The sequence below is a fragment of the Nesoenas mayeri genome, assembly GCF_963082525.1.
Source record: "Nesoenas mayeri genome assembly, chromosome: 6".
Taxonomy (NCBI): domain Eukaryota; kingdom Metazoa; phylum Chordata; class Aves; order Columbiformes; family Columbidae; genus Nesoenas; species Nesoenas mayeri.
Window position 1 is genome coordinate 10,578,580 of NC_137545.1, and position 22,677 is coordinate 10,601,256.

General features: G+C 39.4%; 1 protein-coding gene across 1 annotated transcript in view; it reads right to left on the reverse strand.

The window, feature by feature from the left end:
* Positions 1 to 22,677, reverse strand: part of DRC11 (dynein regulatory complex subunit 11) — a gene marked incomplete at both ends in the record, with an annotated part of 98,357 nt that overhangs the window by 40,836 nt on the left and 34,844 nt on the right. The window contains 3 exons of the mRNA XM_080346695.1: positions 767 to 842; positions 5,578 to 5,691; positions 13,039 to 13,126. Of these exons, the coding sequence (XP_080202821.1) occupies positions 767 to 842; positions 5,578 to 5,691; positions 13,039 to 13,126 (278 nt within the window). The remainder of the gene's footprint in view (positions 1 to 766; positions 843 to 5,577; positions 5,692 to 13,038; positions 13,127 to 22,677) is intronic.

Consider the following 22,677-nt stretch of genomic DNA (forward strand, 5'->3'; position numbering starts at 1 on the left):
CAAGTGGTTAGGAAAAAGACAAAGACATAGAGTGCAGAGGAGAGAGTAGAAGAGATCTGGAGAAAAGCAAGATGTCTTTTCGTGGGAAACTCTTTTTCTTTTCAATTGAAAACACTCAATTTCTGGATGCTTTTCTCAAAGTGTGTGTGTGTGTGTAGGGGAGAAAGAAAACACACCACCCAGTCCCCCAGCTGTATGTTCAAGGTATGCTTACTAAGCTGCACATAGCATGAAGCAAGTATATTGACTGTCCAGCAGCATTTCTCATGTCTCTGCTTGAAAAGATCATATTTCTATTAAAACATGTAATCAAAAGTAAATTAACTAGCTTTAGGCTGTAGGTGAATGAATCCAAGGATACTTCTCATGAACAAGAGGAAGACTGAGAGTTACAGAAGCATGAAAACATTGATGTTGAAGCCTGATCTCTACACTACAGTGCTTTTGAATTATTTGCTATTCAGATATCACTTTGACTTGAGAAAATCCAAGAAAGTCCCTGCACATATATTAAAGCACTATGGTTCTAACTTGGCCACTTTCATTTATGTAGAAACATACCTTCCTGTATGATAAGCTCAATGATTATTGAGAGACATGAGGTATTAAAAGATTCACTTCCTAAATATAGTTTTACCTAATGCCCTAATTTCTATAACATTCCCTAGTTTGGGCAGCTGCCCAGCTTGACCTTATAGTAATGGCATTCAGATGAAGCTGAATTAGCAGAACATTCCAGCTGTAATTGTTATCTTTTTATACTGACCTTTGTATCGACTGCTTCCCTCCTCCATTATTGAAAGGAAATTACTGGGACCCATTTTCCAGCCTTCTTCCTCTTCCTAGATTGAAGAGGGGACGTGTTGTGAAAAGAAAAAAATCAGAATATTAATACATAGCAACTTTGCAAGTATGGAAGTGGCATAATTTTAATTGTGTTTTTAAAGTTCTGTTTTAATTTGAGGAATAAGACTGCATTGTTCGACAAGTAAAATCTTTCTGGTAGGCTGTAAGGAAGTTTTATCACCTTGAGTTGAAGAGAAGGCGTATCGGTTAATCATTTGAACTATGGATGTTACAAGAATTAAACTTAGGCTTTCTTGAACACGTAATATAGGTAGGAGACTTGCAATCCGTACATTACGTTGCTATTTTTTTCAGTTACTCTTATACTGTGGTTGCTCCCCCTCTCCCAAAAGGAATTCCCAACTTGTGGGTAATTCCAAGATATTGAAACCTCATTTTAATCTGTAATCAGAAAGAAAAATAATGATCTTGGTGTAACTTGCAAACTAAAATATTTTGTTTCGGCTTTAACAAAACATTTAGACATTTTCTTGTCTAAAGTAAATGACATTGACATGTTTCTGAAATAGCTGAATTTCATTGAACCAGTATTTGTGATGGAAAAAATTTGTCAGAAAATGATGGAAGTTTCTTCATTTTGCATCAGTCAGAAGTCCTCAATCAAAATGCTAGTAAGGTAATACTTATTTGTGGGAAATTAGATCACTGTTTGGGGAGGAGGTGAATGTGGATTTCTGAGACAGTACAAGTTGAATCAGCCTTTGCTGACCGATGTGTAGTCTGTGAGCCACTGGATATCAGTAAGATATAAAGTGCAGCTCTTGGAATAACTTAAAATGAAACAACCCCCCTAAATATGCCTCTGTAATTAGGTGCCATTGTAGAGCTGCTATCAGCAGATACAGTTTCAGCCAGGTCACGAGAACTATGGAGTATCTGTTTTAAAATGTTATAACAGTAATTAAAGTTTGGGCCCAGAAGGACATGCAAAATGTAAACATATTTATCCCTTCTATTCCATGCTCTGTAGATATATTTGAAAGATTCAGGAGTTTCTTCACTAAACATCAAGAACTGTTTTGGTAAAGCATAACCAAGTGTTCGAGGATTTCATACCCAGAGCTCAAATTCCTAGTTTCCCCTAGTGTATTCTCAGTTTTTGCAGTGTGGCATTTTGAGATTCATCCTCGGTTCTTTTGCAGTAGGCAGAATATATTCATTTTAACACTCTCCCATAACATTCTATAGAAAATGATTAAATTATGTTCTAGAAGGAAAATACTGATAATTGCAGAATATTTAAAAATAAAAAAGGAAAAAGAAAATACCCCAACCCCACCCCACCCTGGAACAGTCTAAAATTGGGCTATCCATTTTTACCCTCTTAATAGCATAAGACACATTAATGTTTCTTTTATTGTTACAAATAAGCCAACAAATCATTTTAATTACTAGCTTCAATGATTTTTATACACTGATGTAAATAATATTGTTGTGTCAGTTTCATTGATTTTAATCAAAACCGTTGTGTATCTAAAGGACAGCTGTAGAATCCTGCTCTGTATTCCTTCTTGCCTCTAATTAACAGTGTAAGAGTCAATGTAATATAAAGAACTTCTTTTCCTTTGAAGTCAGTTGATGTATTTTTCTGTGTTCAGCTGATTGATTCCATGCTTGTTCTGTGTTAAGTGCACCAAGGCACCTTGAACCAACAATATACATTTCAACCTAAGCAGAAATATGGAAATAACAGTTTGAATATATTTGAAGTTTTCTAAAGCCTATCCCACAGTAGATGATTCTCATTCAACAGCAGGGAAAATTTTGAACTGGCTCACTTGTGTGCTTTCGCTAACGGGCAATTTGCTAAGGACAGAATATATGTCACTCTTAAACGTCTCTAGATGAAACTTGGGAATGAGCAGCCTTGCTCCCATCTGGTGAGACAGGTTGCAGCGCATTGCTGGGAGAAGCAGCCCAGACTGGTCCAATGTGTTCAGCTATTAAAATGAGGGATCATACAGTGCTAAAGACTTTTTTATTTTTCCTTAGGGGCCCAATGGGAAATCAAATCAACACCTTACAGGGAAAAGAAAATGAAGTTACTTTGATATCAAATATGCCTTTTTAAAAGATTGCTATCTGGCTTCTCAGAAATATTTAAATCTCCTTCTGGGATCAAACTCTTGTTTTCTTTAAGAACTGAAGTTAGGAGCAGGGCTTTTTTCTGCCTGCATCGCTATGACTTATAGCCTATACTTATTTTAATAAGAGTCCTGCTGTTAGAACTTTTCCAAATACTTCTCAGCTGGTCTTAGATACTATTTTTTTTTTTCCCCTGTCAGCATTATAACCTTGGAGAGAATATTCCCTTTGTTCTTTCTCAATGAACCATAGAGAACCTGATATAATGGCTCAGAATTTTACTTGACAGGACTTGTGATGGCTGAAGAGATGAGAATGGCATAAAGTTATAAAGCCCCAGAGCTCTATATTGTTATTTCACCCTGTTTCAAAAAAACCTTGCTGAGACTGAGGGGATTGAGATTCATATTTGGTATTGTTGGTTCTTATCTAGTGAAATGCAAAAACAACAAGGAATCAAATTTATCGTGTGAAAGTCACATTTTTAAGCAGATGAGTGACTTGCCATCCAGTTTCAAAAGCCTGGGTTGGGTTTGGTGTTTTTTAGTGTGCTTGAACATTAACATCTTACTTTGACTTAGACTCCGGTGTCTGGAACAACCGGTTTTGTGCTTGTGTGAGACAAAAGACATCCTGGGTGTTTGTTCTGGGCCAGCTGAGCTGGGAATGAGTGAGGACAAGGGCAAAGCCATTAGAGGACACCCTTGTGAATCCTCCCCAAAAGACCTGGTCTGCTTGAGATGCTACAGGGTTCTGTGAATGACAATGTTCTGTAAAGATTCTAATTCCAAAAGCTTTTCTAAGCAATTGCCTTCGTACATGTGTTTTTATCTGATCTTTCCCATGGACTTCTTCAGTGCATGTGCTGATTTAAGGAGTCACAGCATGAAGCGATCCTATAGTGCTGAATTTAGCACTAACGCAAGTCACCAGAAGTCTTATGGGCAACAAACAACTTGGTATAATTACTATTTGGCTTAGTTTTGCAGGCATTACACTCTCATTTCTCCTCTGCTCCCTCAGGCTGGGTCTGCTCTGCCACTAAGATACTACAAAGTGGTACCACCTTCCACTGCTTTTGCAATATGATGCTTTCACTAACACTGCGATAATGTGACAGTGCACTCTGTGATAGTGTCACCCTGATGGCAAACAACCATGTGAAGACGTGATCAGAACTTGAAACGATTCTGTTTTCACAGGAGCAGTCATCACCTTCCCTAGTTGGCAATGCAAGGTCAGGCTTAAAGAGCTTGGAAAACACCTTTATTCATGCTGCTCCTTCAGCCTGCTGTGCATCTTCATTTACAAAGGGAAAAAAGACACCCCCGAAACCCTCAAACCTTGTTTTGTATGTCCAAAACAGTGTTTTCATCCAGCAAAGATGCTATCCAAGTTACAAGCACTATCCAAGTTTACACTTGGATATCTACCTCCCAATTAGATAGGCTGATGCTTCCTAACTTAAGGTAGTTTAAGTTCCTGTCTAGGTATTATAAGAGCTTTGGCCAGATTAATGGATGTTGTCCAAGAAAAGCATCTTTTTTGCTATATGGTTGTTCTAGGGTTAGGACTTAAAATTAATTTGTGTAAAACTTGCAGTGAAGGGTAAGCTTTGCCCCAAAAATCTCACCCTGCTCCTCCACATTCTTGGAGAGAGATTAATGACCCTTATTAAAAAATATATATATTGTTCCAACTTTGTTTCAAAGAATGGTTGGGTTGTTTATACTATAAAGTAAATGAGAAACAAAAGTTGCCGCTTCAGCAAAAGCCTGCAGTTTTTGTTGCACAGCTCTCTTTTGAAGATACCCTCTGGTCACTGCACTGTTTCACAGGTGTTTTCCTCAGTGGAGTTGCTCCTGAAATAAATTGGAAGCATTCCTTCTGTGAAACCAGCCCTTATCATACCAAAGATTTAAAGGAGAATATCCCATTAAGCGGTGCCCTTTGTGACTTGAAGCAAAACCAGAGTTCATATCCTAAGAATGTGAACTGAAAATGCGTGACTGCTATTTACTGGCTTATAAAATACAGGTTTGCACTACAAAAGACGAAACTGGCCAATATGGAACTGTACTTATAAATGAGTTTGAAACCCTCACAAGCATGGAGTTGGGTATCTGAGTGAGACTGAGGTTCTTGTTTCCCAGCTGTGCAAGGTGGTGACAGTAACTAACTTCTCCATACTAGCCCACCTTAAAAGTGGCAATGCTTGGTTAGATAGCTGGGTGCCGCTTTGTTACCTACACAAAAAATGGCACCCATGCTTTGAAAAGCATATGCATGCTACCTTAGCAATAATGCCAAAGCCCTCAAGTGTATCTTTCCCTTCATCTGTGTCTGTTAGTCTGTCCACTTACACCAGCTCTTCCTACTGAGCTGAGTCCTTGTCATGCTAACAGCTGTTCCCAAGTGGTAAAATTCGGTTTCCCAGAACCATCAAGGTGATGGACAGGCTGAGAGGGACTGGCCTCAGGTAGTTCCCCTGTCTTTTGAACACAAACCTGAAACTCTGGTGACCAGTCTGATATAAACTTAGAGTCTCTTGCCCACACATGGCTGAAAAGGCTGGACTTTGGCTCTATTTTCACAAACTGCTGTTTTTACTCCAGGAAGTCTTACTTTCTTTCCAGCTTTCTCTTTTTCTTTCTTTTTTTGGGATTCGTTTTCTTTTTTCCCTTTTTGGTCTTTTTTCTGCAAAGCCATCTCCCTCTGGGCAGCCAGTTCCTCAGCGATCTGCAAGAGACAGAAAGGAATGTGAAGAAAGTCAAAGGTTTTCACATACAAGGTGTTAGACACGTAAGAGTTATGAAACAGTGTGTATTTCTACTCCCTTGCTTTCAGCTTTCTAATACTAGGGCATCCCAATATCCAATATATTGCTTGGTACCTGCCTAGGAACTCCGGAGTGGCTAATCATTACAGAGAAGTCCTTTAAATTTATGCTGAGGGTACTCACACCTGCAAACTTCAGCCAACTGTCCTAATATACCATTGGAAAAAAGGTTATTTTTATGTCCCAAACTGTCAGGGCTTTCATGGAATAAGACCAATTCCTGAAATCACCCAGAAGCACAATATCCTAATGACATACAACTTAAAGTTCCCTCTGGACTTGGACTCAGATTATGAATTTGTCTTAGCATTTCTAAGGTAGATTGATTTTACAGATATAGGTTTTTGAGAGATTGCCCTGAGGCATGTCTAATTTCAATATGTGGCTAAAGACTGAAATGGTTCTAGTGGGTGAGGGAGATTTAATAGAGATATTGTGACAAACTCTGACAGATATACATGGATAGCTCAGCTTCTTCATCCCTGCAGCTGGTAACTGGGTACAGCTATTTCAATTTGCATAACTTTATTTCCTGGCCATTTATACTTTATTATCTGAAAAAGGCAGAGAGTGAAATTCACTTTTTCTACCATTCTCTTGTTCCCAGGCACCTTTCATTGTGTTCTCTTGTCCCTGAGAGGAATTCTAAGATCACTTACTGATAAGTGTAAATCAGAAAATCTGTGGCTGTTGAAGTTTATTAATGGACCATTAATATTGGTGGTACCATGAAAGTGTAGAAAATGCAGCAGTTTCAATTGTAAGACAAGTTTCCTGTAACAGTAAAAATATTTGTTTTCTAAAGAATACCTTTTAATGCATTGAAGATTGGACAGTGGAAGGGGAAAATGGCAAGGGCTATGCTTTGCAGTCAGTGAAATTTCATTAGTGGACTTCCTCAAGCATTTCAGTATCTTACATTTAATTAAATATGGTAATTGAAACCCCAAGCACCATTCAGTCATATCTTGCGGTGATAAGCAGTCAAGCATTTCATTCCCTAGGATAGATTAACAGATTGACTAGAGTTCAAAATAGGTTTTTAGTGTCCCAGCAGGCCTGTTGTATCCAAAACCAACAGAACTAGCCAAAGTGTACCCTTTATTCTAGTGCCAGTACTCTGCCCGAAATCCAGCCTTGTCACCACCACCCTCTGCTGTGACTGCCTACCAAAGGGTAACCATAACCACTTCCAGCATCTTGGGGGTGGGTTTATCCAGCAGGATACCTGTAAGCACACATGCGATTGACAAAAGGTTTTAATTTTAACCAGTGTTTATGAGTTCCACTGGTGATATTTTGCGTACATCTAGACTCTGATTGGAAAGATTCACTTTCATGTTTTTATACAGTTGAATTATACTAAAGGGGTTGTATAGAGCTTCTGTTCTCATGGACCTGCAATAATGGGACTGAATTGTTGGACTGCCCTTATACTTCTGTTTTGCCTTCATCTGTTTTGTAAGGTGGCAAGAAAATGTTTGTGTGTACTGTTTTCAGAACAGCAGTATGAGCTATGGCGCTAAGTCTTGAACCAACCGCTCTTATAGGGAACAGAAAAATGGTGCTTGCAGTCAGCACTGACCGAAATGCACAGTATCACAAGAAGCTATGTCTAGAAATGTGCACAGTGGCTGTGGACAGAGTTGCGTGCATCCATGTAACACCTGTACAGTCTGTCCTACATACATGTAGTCTGAGATGCCAAGTAGTTTTGGTGAAATGCTCCAAAACCACGCAGCTGGCAATGCCGTCAGCATGCAGAGCCTGACTTTTCTGAAGTGGCTCTCTGCTTTCCGAAAGGGAATGTCAGAGCAAATATAATTTTTCCTTTTCCGTTTCAGATACACCCTCTCCTCTATAGCTCTTTGGTCCAGCTTCTCCAGCTCTGTTTTCACCTCTGCTCTAAGCAGCTCCATAATTATAGAGGACTGGGAGCTGGGGTGAAGCTGGCTGTGTATCTAAACTTGAATGGCTTGTACTCTTCTATACAGAACAATTTCCCTTCCAGCTACAAGAAGATGCCTGAAGAATCTGACAAAAGAGGAGGAAAGAAAGGGAAGGGCAAGAAAAGGTTAGTTTGAGATATTAGGCAATTCACCCACATTATAATACAGTTTTTTCCCCTGAAGAAAACTTCATAGTAGATATAAAACCAGATGTCGTCTTAAATTATTTTAGATTGCCCTTTTCTTTGCTAGGTTGCCTCTCTTTGAAATGATGCTGAAAGCACTTAGAAAACTCTTAATATTGAGGAAGGGAATGTGCACCAGTAAAAGCAGATGAATTTTGGCCTTCTTTTTTTCCTTACTATCAATGTAGGACTCCTGTTGTGCTAGCGATGACTCTTCTCAATAACATTTTCTTCCAAAGCTGAAAAGACATTTTCCTCTAAACTGATATCCCACAAAAGTAAAACTGACTTTTCTTATTCATACATCAGTTAAAGTGTGTTTCCAAACTCTTGCAGTCCAAATCCCCCTTTTTTTTTTCCAGGAGAGGGGCACTAAAACAGAATGCAGTCTGTGAATGGAAATGCATAATGCTGGTTTATATGAGCCAAGTATGCAAAAATCCCCAGCTGCCACTTATGTTCTGGCATCCTTAGCCATAGAATGCTTGGTCTTGGCTCAGGCAAGCTGATATGTGAGGTAAATGTTCTTCCTCGAGAAAAAGCCCTTCCCTCATCCCTTGTAAAAGACCATAGCTTTTAGTGTTGTGGGCGTAAATGAAAAGCAGGGATTGAGTTTGGGACCTCTGGATCTCCAGTGGTGGCAGGTGAAAGCTGGCCTCAGAGCCTGGCTCTAAAGCTGTTTTGAACAGTAACACTTTATACACACATAGTCTAGCATTCCTGAAGAGAAAAAATGTTCTCTTTGCATATTAACTCTTCAGGAAGAAGCTATTTTGGAATTTAAGAAATTCTTCGTTTTCAAGAAAATGGGAGTGTTTAAGATGGGAAGAGATGCCATCCCTGCGTCCCAGAGAAACGTGCCAGACATGGGACTGCCCATTTTTATCACTTGTATGTAACATGCAGTATTCTGTAAACATGCTTCCCCCTGTCAAGTCCCCCTGGCTTGAGGACACTTTATTACAACTCTTTCTACAAGCTGATTATACTCATAAGGTATTATTTTTTGTCAGTTGGGGATGTTATTTTCATCATGGTGGCCTGGGACTCTGTCCTATCTAGCAAGGTGTGAGGGTCAGTGTTCTCGACTCATTTCCTCACAGGCAAATCCTTTTGTTCAGCTTTTAATAAGGTAGCATTGTCCTGGCAAGGCATTTCTGAGCATCGTTTGCTTTTGGGTGTGCACCTGCAAGCAAAGCTTAAACTGTAAAAAACAACCTCAGTGATCTGTTTCTTGCAGAAATTAATTCAAAATATTGGGTGTGATTTCATAGCTTTATGGGATCTCGCAAAATCTCCTGGTTTGGCTTTAACAGACAGTCACGCATTTCAGTCCATACGCTAAGTTTATGGGGATTTTTTTATCCACCTGGCAGATGTCACCCAAATGTCGCTCATCAGTTAAATTCCCTCACTCTTCTGCTCATTTTCTGGCAAACACTTCAAAATTTCAGTCTCCACTGAACGTGTTTTGTGTGGGCTGTTTTCTTTCATTTTTGTGGGGGTTTTTTTTTGATTTTTTTTTTTTGAGGGGAAGGTGAGTGGTAGAGGTGAAAAGCTGTAGGCATACAAGCTAGACTACTGATTTCAGCCAACAGAGGTGAGGGTCATAGGCAATGAAGAGCTGCTGGACCAGGAGTCCGAATGGTTTCATTGCAGTGAATTGCTGTCTGGAGGTGAATGCCAGTTGTGTAGTTTAACAGAGACTGAATATCATTACTGCTCTCCTGCATGGTTAACTTGAAATAATCAAAATATTTTAAGGTTTTGAGGTGCCCAGCTTCAGCTGATGTCACTGTGTGTTTAGCACTTGTGAAAATCCAGCCTTCTAATTTCTAAAAGGAGCATGTGAAACAGTGGAAATAAAGGTGAGCATAACTGTGGGCATCTACTTCTATTGAAAAGGACATCTGGTATATTTGCAAAATGCTGGGTACAAAAAAGTACAATCCCATAGAACCTCGAGTCCTTCTCTGACACTTCAAAGCTACTTGTGATGCATTAATTTGGTAAAAGTGAGATATTATGTTTGGGGATGTGTGTGAATATTGCAGTATTTGATTTCCTAATAGCATTTTACTTGTCCCTACCTGAGAAATAGTCAGAGTTACTAATTAAATATTAACTTACTACTGGGGATCTTGTGTACTGCCACTTACAATCAAAATGATTACTGGGATTCATGGGGATCTTTAGCTGTTGGTAATAATGAATACTAATTAGCAGCATAGTATTGCATGGAGTGCCAAGTGAGGATCAGTATGTGTTTGCACAGCAGCTCACACGTACATTTTCTCATCCCTTCTCTAGATGCTGCTGGGTCAGATACTGTGATTACCGTAATGTGGAAATGACTTTGTCCTCCAGGCAGCAATTGAATTTACAACCAAAATCTTCATAAGTAAGCATCTTTTTTCTGATAAGTTATTTAATATTGGAAATGAGGGGGAGTTGAGAAAGTGGGGGATGTGCCTACTAAATGGCAACTCTCTTGGCTTATTTTCATGGTGATGAGACTTAATGAACTACAGGAAGAGATCATAATTTTGTTGGCAGCAGTATAAGGGTAAAGCTAAAAATTGTCACATCTGATGATTATCTTTGGAGCAAAACATAAAAGCCATTAGGGTTAGACATCTGGAACAGATGCAGGGAGATTACACTGATGTCTCAGAATCTTAAATTTCTCTTGAAAGTATGGAAAGTAGAGAAAAGCTGCTTTTCAGTCAAGAAGACAGTATATATTTTTCTGACTAAACCACCAATTACTTTGCATTGGGATCTCTTTTGCATGTCTTTTTGAAAGGTATTTGTAAAATGTCACGAAAGCAGCTTGTGCAGAAGGCCAGCTACATTACAAAGTCAAGTAAGGTCAGAGTTGTCAAAGGATAAAGAAATATAGAATGTATAATAATGCAGCAATGGTTCGTGAAGTGATTAATTTGTATTTTATTTTCCCCAAAGTGTCTTTACCAAGTCTTATAAAATGCTCACTTTTTAAATACAGTTCGGTCTTGATTTTTCATGGAGTTTAACTTGGGAGTAACCAACCCATTCACAGAAGCTAATATATACAAGAGGTGAAATCTTGTCTCCCCTAAAGTCAAGGACAAAGCTCTCATTAACTTCAATGGGGCCAGGATTTCATTTACTATGTTGCCCAGTAGACCAGTGTGGAACAAAACCAGTTGCCTCAGGGATTTTTAATATGCAGCTGACTTAGTTGAACAAAAAATGTTTTACTTGTCTGACATTCAGATAAAATCATGGCCGTACTGCACTTTCTTTTGCCAGCTGCTTTCTGGGTATTTGTTAAGGTTATGTAACATTCTGCTCTTGGTTGTGCTGGCTAAAAAGGGAGGAATAAATGGGCCTGAAAATATTTGAAAATTAGGTAGTCACTAGTGAAAATTTGGAGAAATACATGTAGGTTTTTCTTCCAGATATTTTTATTTTATCCAGGGGAAACAGGCAGTTAAACAATCTCTCTAGACTCTCATCTTCCTTTATCTTTTTTTAAGCGAAGAGAAAGCAAGTGCCCAGGAAAGACAGTAAAACAGCTGAAGGTGGGAATTCAAAGTTGGAAAAATATATTACTCCAGAATCTAATACCATATCCAGTTTTGGTCAGTATAATTTCTTGTAATATTTTCTTCCTGAATTGTGTTTATCCTTGCTGATAGCAGGTCTAATTATTATCACGTTCCCTAAAGCCTTCTCCAGCAATAATTCACGCTTGCCAGGTGGCTCCGCTGCTGCTCGGAGCAGCCAGCAAAGCCTTCTTGACTCCGGCATGTGTTTCTACTTTAGAAGCTGAAAACTTAACCAACAGGTCTCCTTTACTCCGGACAGGACTGAACAATAGAGTGGCTTAGACACAGAGGCCAGCAGGGTTGACCTTAGCACACTCTGAACTTGGCTAAAACCAGGAGCATGCCCTGAGCTCAGTTTTAGTGAGGCATGGAGAGCCGTTTGCAGCAGTTTTCTTGCTTAGTTTTGTAAGCAAAGTAACTAATGGATAGAGTACTGAGTTTTACGCTGGGCTAGTCTGTCTTTACATCCCCTCAAACAATAGCGACTGCCCCAGGCTTTTCCCCATGATTATCAGGAAGGACTGAATCCAAAATATTGTTTTACCACACCTGTTTTATAATAGATGATCCATTGCAGGCAGCTGATGAAGACAGCAGTCTGTCTCAACAGGTGAGTTTTAGTTTTGACTGTTTAATTTTCTTAGCCCACAAGTAGCCACCACACCTGGTTCACTCAGGGGCCAAATCCTGCTCCTGTGTGCAGGGTTTCCAGTTTATAACTTCTTTCAGAAGACTCATCTTCCTGCTAAGACCATTCTGGTGGGTGGAAATGGCTCTGAGTGCCAACCACTGTCTCAATTGGTCTTAATCACTTTCTCTGTGTGACACCCAGATGATCAGAGGAAGAGACTATCAGTCACTTCTATTAGCAAGAGAACTCAGAAGAGGGATTTTATCTGACAAAACAACTGAGTTCGCTACAACAATATCTAAGATAAACTAAGATACTTCCTTCACCTGAATGTTCAGGCTTGCTAATGACCATTGGCAGTAAATCAAGGCTTAGGTCTGACTGCATAAGGAACTCTTCTATGCTTAAAGTATTAACAATTATTGCTAGACATTGCTGATACTGAATGCAATCACACGGGAACCGATTTCAGCCTCTGAGATAGTTTTGGAGGCCGTTTTCAAACAAAGGTTCTTTAAACTGTTTAATATATATTTCTACTAGTAGCTAGCACCAGTCTAAGCAAATGGAGAGCAACTGTTTGTAGCTGAGCCCCTTCCTCGTAGCTCCCTCAGACATTTACCTATGTGTAACCTGCATGCCTGAGCACCTTTTCCTTGAGTGCCTGCACATCTTGCAAGGGAACAAATAAGGGAACAAATTTTGGTACGTGAGTTTTGTGGTATACCCTGGAAGAAAACTATCCTTTCACTTGCAGCAAAAAGCTCTTTAACAATAAGCCTCCTGGAGTGCTAGAGGCCATGGTTATGAAAAATTAACTAAACAGATGTTTTGTGGAGATTCCACCCCCAATTCCATTAACCTTTTGCATTAGAGGAGTTGACAGTACCTGCTCTGCAGTTTTTTGAGAATCAAAAACAGTCATTGAACCTCCTGCCTCTTCACTAGGATAGTCGGGAAACTTGCCTACGATATGCCTGTGTGAGAAACAGAAGATAGAAAACTAATTAATATCCATGATTTTTTAAAATCTGTTTGACAAAGACGTTAGATGATGGGGAAGCATATCCTCCTTTACCTCCTACTCAAAAACAGAAAGCTGGATCACTTCCTATGACAGTGGCTTTTTTGTCCAGGAAATTAATTAAAACAGTTACCAGCCTATGTCTCTTGTCCAATGGCCCATCAAACATTGAAAGTCCTTAAGGAACTTTTTTTTTAAGACTGCAAATAACTTCAAGAGATTTTAAGTTGAAGTACATATGTTTATAGATCTGTTATCTGCTTTCAACATCCAGCTCCTTTTAAAAGGACACTTCTATTTAAATAGATTTTGATTTACAAATTCCGGATTATATTTGTTTGAGGTTCTTCACCCTCAAAAATTCCCACTGTAATTGCACAATTTGGTGGTGATAGAAGATGGGGAGGAGGGATGAAGGGCTTTATAATAAGGTTTCTTGGATGGTATGGATAATGCAGGCTGCTTTCAGACCTTTCAGAAAGAGATTAAAAGATGTCAATATAAATGGTCTATGGACTGTAGTTATTACATTTATAAGACTCTTACTTCTTTCATTTTTGTAGCTTTTTGGGTTTTATCGGTAAGATTTTCTGTTTCTTTGGTAATATCAGGAAGATGTTCTGTTCCACAAAAAAATTATACCACTGCAGAAAAATCCTTGTTTTACTTTCAAATACAATAGTAATGTTTCCTTTAATTGAAATGAAATTTTCCTCGAGAAGAAAATAGCTCAGCAAGGTCAATGTGATTAATAAAAAATGCTTTCATTTTTAAAAAACTGGTACCTTAAGGGATTTCCCTAGGCTACTGTTTAGTAGACTCAATTTTAAACTGAGGTCTTTGGAACAGAGCATAAGTTATGTTTCTATAGTACCATGTGTACAGTTTGGATCCCTAGCTAGTATTAATACAATACAAATTACAAAAGAATAAACATTCATCTGTAATTCTAAGCTCTGACTTGCATGGTCAATAATTACAACTTCTATATGGAAAAAGATGCAAAAATTTGGTCACTGCATTTCCAGAAGCCATTCTATGTGAACAAAGGGATGTCATTGTTAGTGTATTAAAAAAAAATAATCCAGTTATGATGGTATTTTGGCCTCAAAACCCTGCATCATCGTGTTTATTTAACGTTAGATCATGTTTCACTTTTTACAAACAGCCAGAAAATAGCTCAATTTTATGTGAAATGCAACCTTGTTTTAAATGCTGCTTCAGGTCGGGCTTACAGCAACACATCTCTCAAAATCTGATATTAAGGCTGTTGCTGCTTTACTAATGCCAGCTGGGAGGAAGGAAAGGCAATATGCACTGCGGGTGAAGAATCAGTTTGGAGTCCACCACCCACTGACTGTGATATCAGTGCCAGCTTTCATTATTTATTAGTGTTACATTTGGTATTTGTATTAGCTTTTCATTTTAAAATCATTTAGGGCTCTTGGAGATAGAAATATTTACCATTTGAACATCTATGATGAGTATAAGTGAGTGCTGTAGAAATTCTGTCAAATTCTCACATTTGGAAGTTGGTTCCAGTTTGTTTATAATTTTCATTTTGTGTGATTCTGCTCACAGCCGGTGTGGCTGTTTGGGATGACGTGGCTCAACTCATCTTTTCGTAACTCCCACAGCAAGTGCTTAAGTTGAAAAATAAGGTGAAGAGAAGGTAAAGCCATTCTTTTCACACAAGTGGAAGTAAAGCGTCAGCCATTTATTAACCAGTCAGCTGTCTGGGGACTGGGTCTTCAGTTGAGGGTAATGCAGAATGTGAGTTCCCATGGTCATCAGTGACCCGAGAGCAGACAGATACCCCACGTTTCAGTTGTGCTAATTCCTCAGGGGCATCTGTTTTTTTCTTTCTGGACCTTATCGTTTCTTGTCCACTGTTGTTTAGCATATCAATTGTTGTCTGATGGCCAAAGAGCAGTATTCTTAAGTCTCATTTTACAACCCGACCTCCTCTTTCTCTTCTAGGTTTAAATGACTACAACTTCAATCTTGTAATGCCTGGAAAGCATGCACATGCATGACCCTTATAGACAAATTCCTCTCTTTATGAAACCCTCTGAGTTCAGAGGTTAAACCAGGGATTCATTTGGCCTGTAAATCTGCACAGAAAAATGCAGCCATTGATCTTCCTGGTCACAAGTCCATTTAAAATGTAATGAATCTCAGTTTTCATTCTCCATTCACTTCTTGGCAGCATTCTAGTCAGAACCATCACAGCGGGCTGTCTCATGCATTCATTCCACAATGTTAATTTGGATTCAACTGAACCCAAACTATTTTGTATAAGCTTGTTTTACAGTTGTTGATAATGACAAAACACAAGGATAAAATGAGCAGACAGCATGCACTCTGTGAACAGCCAAGGATATTCCTAAATCTTCGTTCCATCAGATAAACTACACTTCATCTATGGCTCAAGAGGGTCCCACCAGGCATGTCCCACATTGAACAGTGAAGAGCTCTTGAATTAGGAGGATCTTCCAAATACGCAGTATGATTTAGAGCTTGCTTTACAATAATAATCGTTCAAATGATCCTAAGCTGCCCTCCCTTTTTGAAACTTCCTAGAAATAATGACATATTCATTATTAGAGCCAGTTCTAAGGCAATACTGAAAGAAAATTAATCCAGATGACGTAAGAACTTGCTCCAAACTTGAGCCTAGCATGCTGATTTGTTTTGCTGGAAGCAGAGAGGAGCGTTTTATGGTGGGAATCCTTGGCTCCGCTTGTGTGGCACTAATGGCACAACCACGCTGTAAACCAAGACTTGCAGAAGGTGGAGCTGCACAAGTTCAAAAAGTCAGCAACTAGGCTGAAAATCGAACTGAGGAGTGCAAGGGCATTACACCTGCATCTCCGTTGTTTGTTGACTCCAAAAGCTGAATCACAACTACAGTCATTGTAAGACTTTAGCCCATGAGAAATTACAGAATGTGTATTTCAGGCTGGTGTTTGATTGCTCTCTTAGTTCAGTGAGAAAAACTATTTGGTCTGTATTTTCTCTAATCTGCCCAGCTTTTATTTTCAATATTCATAGTTCTTTGATGCTTCCTTTGCATGTTAGTCACTATATGAAGGTGACAGATTACTCACCAAGTTCACACGCCCTGATGCTTTCTGTGCATGTCACTAAAATGGCAGCACTATGCAAAAACTGGTGGTCAGGAAAGCCTGAAAGTCTTGTTGCATGTTGATGGGGAGCGGAGACTGTAAAAAGTCCAAGCTCTTGATAAGAAAAGTATTGGAGTGTGTAATATATTTGAGAGACATGATACATGTCAGAAACACCTGGTTTTGAGGCAAGTCAAAACTCAATGGGTCTGTTATTCATTATTGTCTCAAAGTTTGTAAGGGGGGAAAATATCCGATTGTGCTTTCCTAGCATCTCATAAAAACGTGTAAATGCCAGAACGGGAAGAAGCAACTCTTACTTTCAACACGATTGCTTCAGTGGGAGTGCTGAAAATGTGTTAAAGGACTGCAAGCAAAATCAGAAGCAATTTCTACTGTAACCATTGGATTTCATACGGAGGACACAGTGCTAATAAAACTGTCTGTCTAAACGAACAAATGGAATTTGTAAAAAAGAGTATGGCTGCTTGGGAGGACTGGACTCGGTGGCTGCAAAGAAATCAAATAATGTGAAATGGAAGGGTTAGGGTTAGGAGACCTCCACCTTGTGAGAAACTACAGCAGTGCCCTAGGGAAGCCCTTATAGACTAAAGATCCGAAGTCTGCTGCTTCACAGCCCTCAGGCAAGGAGCTGAGGATGGTTTTTGGGGGTGACCTGCTCCCCGCTGCGTGTTCACAGGCCACTGAACAGAAACCTGCATTTAGGAGCCTTGCTCGCACTGCTGCAAATCAAACTGAGTGCCAAACAGAGTTCACAGCAGGCAAAGTATCTTTCTTTGAGTCAGAGCCACCGCTTTAACAAAACTACTAAATGTTTCTGTGCTGCGGAGGACATTGCTGAAGGGATCTTTAGAAACTGGTATGTGAGAAATCCATTACTTTTCTGGAAAGCAGTGAAATCCTGTCAACAGGAGCATAGCATGGGTTTAGTAAACAGCTTTACAGAAAAGCCATCTAATTGGAATGAATGGGAGTCCTAAATCTGAATCAAACCAGCTCAACTGGAAGAGTTGAGAGGATGAACAAAGATGGAGGAGTGAAAAGAAATGATCTTCCACTCCCAGCTAAGAAAGAAAAGGATCCAATGAGATTCTTGCACTGTTTCTCGAGTTACATTCTGTTCTCTGCTTCACTGTTACTGCTCTCCCCTTTTCCAAATGTATTCCTCTTACAATAACTTAGATATGTCCAGTGTAATTGAAAAATAACCATATTTTGTGGTCTGCAACATGGACCCTTTTGTCTCTGGTTATGTAGCATAAAGTCCTGGCTCTTCTGGGCTCGATTTTTGTTCTACTGCACAACCCACATAAGTGTCCAGGTTTTAACTAGGTTCAAATGGTTCTTTAACATCTCAAATCACCATCAGACTCGGTATGAGTTAATGTGACTGGCTCAGGACTAAATTCTGCAGCACCTCAATTCTGACCTATAAAATAAATTCCCTGTCTCTGTGATGACACTGTGCTGTGCTTGACTCATAAGCTGCTTCCTCCCCTCCTCATTTCAGCAGCATCACCCTTTTTTCTTAAGTGTTTTGTCTCTATTTCACACTTCTCAGGGATGGATATAGTTAAGGCTAAATATGGCTTTTGATTTATGAGAACACACCATTGATTTAAACATTTTGTCTGGTAATAGACTCAATAAGTTACTACCTACTCTGTTTTCTGGCATGATTTTACATGTGTTGTTCTTTCTTTTTGGCCATGGCTTCTCTAGCTAATTGTATAAAAGGCGTTGTCAGGAAAAATAAAAAATTGTTCTTTGGAGGAAAAAGAGGGTTTAACTCTTTTCAGAATAAGAAAGGATGTGGGCTGTGCGCAGAAGAAAAGGCATGAATGATGGCTGTATGCTCTACTCAGAGGGCCAGCAGAGTGTTCTGTGCAGAATAGGAACAAAAACAGAAGGGGGAAACCTTTTAAAGAAATAAATCCCTTGTTGTTTTGTAGTTCTTGCCTGTTTCTGTAATACCAGCTGGTATGGGTTCTCTCAAACTACTTAAATAGCAGTGTTGGTTTATTTTAGGCGTCTCTGCTGTGGCATTTTCTTTCCTTTTGTGTGTGCTTGCTTTAGCTCTTTGATAATCACGTCCAGGAAAAATAACCTATGCAAATAAAGAATTACTCATAAAGCAAGATCAATTTCCATAGGCTTCTTGTCATCCTTAATGGGTTTGGACACAGGCATGTTACAACTGGTGTTTTATCTAAGGTCCTGATCCTCCAAGCATTTGCTTGTATGTATGATCGTTATGCATGGAAGTAATTCAGTGGAGTGACTTGCAGGGAGAAGCGTTTGGAGGATTAGAAACTTTATTGTTCTGGACAAATATTCGGCTTTAAAAATTTAAGATCAAGTGTTGTGAGGCCAACAATGTGCAAGAAGAAACATTCCCAAGGAGGAATTAGTGTGAAAGGTTTGTGGGGAAAGGTGATATTCTTTATTATTGTAATGACCATAATTAGAAACAATATACAGTATTTTGGGTACCTAAAGCCTGAAGATCTGTAATGACAGAAGTGAGCTTCAAAGTCAAGTAAAAGTTGGGAACAGTTGTTGGAGGGGACAGACTTAAATGTGGAATGTGGTAAATCTCTCTGATAGTTTTATTACATGTAGTATTATTGGCCAGGAAAGGTAGACCTTTGGCTGACCCAGTACAGTTGTTCTTAAGCCTCTTGAGTTCTTCCAGCGAAACAGTCTGTTCTGCTTTGTCATAAACTTATTCTACCTTTTCAAGAATTGTCCTGGTCTTTTAAGAATAGTAATAGATAATTATCACACTGGAAAAAAGGGAATTTCTGTTTCCCTTCAGATAGATTTGGGCATGAGCTTTCTGTGCCAGGACTCCTGGTTATCCTGCCTCCTGCAGTAAACTACAGGGGAAAAGGATCTTTTTTTTTGACCTGTCATTTACTTCAAAAATTATTCCTGGTTTAAAATGGCGAGAGGTTTTCTCTTTGAAGGGAAATGGACACATGGGAAGGTAGCACTGCAAATTACCGCTAAGTTTTTGAATAGCAATAAAAGGCGATATGGGCATGAATAACACAAAGGAGAAACAAAAAGGTTTAATTTATGGTTCCATGAATAACTTAAATTGGAGAAAAAAAAAAAAAAGGAAAATCAGAATAAAAATCTGGCAATATCAACGCTCACAGAACGTTGTGGTATTTCTGATTTTGCATGTCCCCTTCCTTAGAAAAGATTGCAAAACATTTTCTTAGTACTCAAATCTGAATTACTTCAGGACTGGGAGAAGTCATATCCTGACCGAAGCAAATGATCTAATTTGCAACAGTTAGTAACACCCAGCCCATTCTGAAGGCTTAGGCAGACCTAGAGAAGATGAGCATTATGTTTAGCCATTGTGGCACAGAAACAGAAATAAGATTAAAGGGACTGGAACACAGTTTTCTACAGGGTTATTTAGGGGTTTTGGCTTGGCTCTTGCAATATGGAACAGTGTTGGGCAGAGCTGCTGCTAAGCCTGGTGTGAGGCTCTCTGCAGTAACAGTGGCAACATCTCTTGGTGGACACAAGGACACTGGGATGTCCCATCCTTGCCCTTAGAGGGAATTGTTTCTGAGCTAGGAGCAGGGCACGTCACGGTATCACACCTGTAACTGCCTTGTCTGTGAGGAATTAATCAAATTGACTGTATGAATTTGTGTTGGGGTAAAATGTTGCTGAGAGAAACAAATTCCTGCCTTTTTGCTTCTCTGAAAGCTCCAGAGCACCTACTGACATCTAACACTTGCACCTGTGCTTCGTTTCCTACGTCCACCCTTCCTTTAGTGCTTGTCCTTCTCTTTTGGGCTTGTTCATCACCCCATGTTTACCAGAGCTCTGAAGAAGGCTATTTTCCTTAAGGGCCCATCTCAAAAGGTGAAGGGCTGCTCCTCTTTTTCACAGTTGGACTGTGCCTGGGCTTATTTCCAGTGTCAGCTTCCTGTTGACTGTCTACAGCCTTTAGAGGAATGTGATACTGTCAACCTGTCTGTAGGAGAATTAGGTTGAGCAATCCTTCCTATGGAGGAAGAACTCCCCCCAGGGCCCAACAACAGGTCTGGGGGACTTGGCTGACGGACTAATGACAATTCTGGAACTTAAAACTCTCATTAAACTCTCATCTGGTTTGATTTTTCCTTCTATCTTTCCATTCTCTTTAGAGCAAGGTCAACAATACAGAAGCTGGCTCAGAGAAAGGCCAGGTCAAATTCCCCCTCGCATTTACTGAATTCCTTACCTTTGCTCAGCTTATCCTGCCTTCACAGAATGCTGAATCCTGACTCAAATTGGCAATATTTCCTGTGTTTAGTATTAAACTTAAGAGACTGAAACAATTATGGCCAGTTTTAAGCAAGATTACTTTAACTCAGACTAGAAGCTTTGCGAGAATAGCTTTCCTGCAGAGTCAGCCAGAGGGAATCAACAGTACTTTATTAACACAATATGAATTTTGTAAAGAGGAAAATAAAGCATGTGATTTTTGTAGCAAGGCCAGCCAAAAGAAATAACTTGCCCTCCAACATCACAAGTTTCTTTGGGATTTGGAGTGAAATGCAGTACAGAGAGCATTTTGTCTTATCGGATTTGTTTATGAGAAATTTGAGCAATCACTTTTGCTTCTAGAGGTCAAGGTGTTACTAAAACAAAATGCATCTCTACAGAAGCAAAAGAAGGCTGCAAACTGGGCACGGCTGCTTTAAATTGTTTTGCCATGGCCCATCACTTTAACCTGAAGATAATGCTTTGGGGAGGGTTGAGAAATGGTGCCCTGGACAGGTCGCCCATCTGGAAAAGTGCCACTAGCACCCAAGCTCTGTGTCACCTCTCTCAGGACTTTGCTGTCCTCTTTGTTCTGAAATAGTTTCACATATGCTGTATTTCTTCTGCCACCAGCTGACTGTGAAAGGTACTTGAAGTATTTCAAGGGTATTAGAGGTATTAGCTGATTAAAAACTCCCTGAAGCAACTGCTCTCTACCTGAACCTATTGCTCGTATGCTGGGTGGATAGTTTTGTGTGTGCATAACAAATTCAATGCACTTGGGGCATGTCAAACACCCGTGCTATGCAGCATATGCACCCTTTATATCTGTACAGAAAAATGGACTAAGAGCCTGAACATGAGTGGAGAAGCTTTGTGCTTTGATCTACCCTTATTTAAACACTGGAATAAATACAATAATGGCACACAAGAGAAGCCTTTTGTCTCAGTATTTAAAACAAGCAGTATTTAAAACTTAAGCATGGTAAAACAATGTGGTTTTTATCTGGTTTGTAACTGCTTGTGTCACTTCATGTGAAGATGATGAGTAAATCTGAAGTGATGTTTCAGACATGTTTCGGTAGCTCAGATCTCTGCATTATGTCTATGGTATCAATGCAGAAACATGGTCCAGTCTGGCATAACTTGCATCATTTTTTTTCGACTCCCTGGATTAAAATGATCTGTATGTGCATGTTGTCCTCTTCAACCACTATATCATGGCTGTCCCATTCATGGATCACTGTGCCTCTGACCTGCTGCCTGCCCATCTGACTTTAAGCGTTTGTAAAGGACAATGTGTAATCAGGATCTGTCAGGCATCCCATTACTGCTTGGGAGAGTGCCTTGCTAGTTCATTTAAGACTGAAATCATAGTGCTGTGCTAAAGGTGATACTTGTAGCTAAGACTGTGATTCCTTGAGAAGCCTTTCTGGCAGAAAAACTTCAGTGGGCAATGAGAAGATGAAAATGGCACATAGTGTGTTCCTAAATTTTAAAGAAGGCAACCAAATATGCTGCTCTCTATTTCACTGCTGCTAATGTTCTCGTCCACTTCAAGAGGTCTGGTTCTCAGTGGTTTGTATGAGCGCTCAAACTATCTATCTAATGATAAATCTGAGGCAATTTCATGCATATGAAAGCAGCCACAGTACTTGAGTTTTCAATGTTTTTCCCAATTGGCTTGTGCACACTTATTTGAATAAATCACAATCAGGTGTACACAAAGTATAAAACCAGGAAAAAACTGAGACTGATATTGAAGAATGTTGCGGAGAATCTGCATATAAAGTTAGAGATACTTAGAGACTCTTGGTCAATGCTAATACCCAAACAGCTCAGTAGTAAGAAAAATAATTTCAAACCTCTGCTGTGACAATTTTAAAAACTGTGAGGAAAAGACAAAGATGAATGTTTCGGATGAGCTCAATTAGAAGCCACTGTCAGGCTGGTATTAAGAGCATCCATTTATCAACAATGTTAACAACTCGGTCATCTCTGCAGTCCAAGAAACACATAGTAATGCCCTGACATGCCACGTTCATTAACTCTAACCTTGTAGTTTTGTGAATGAAAAACT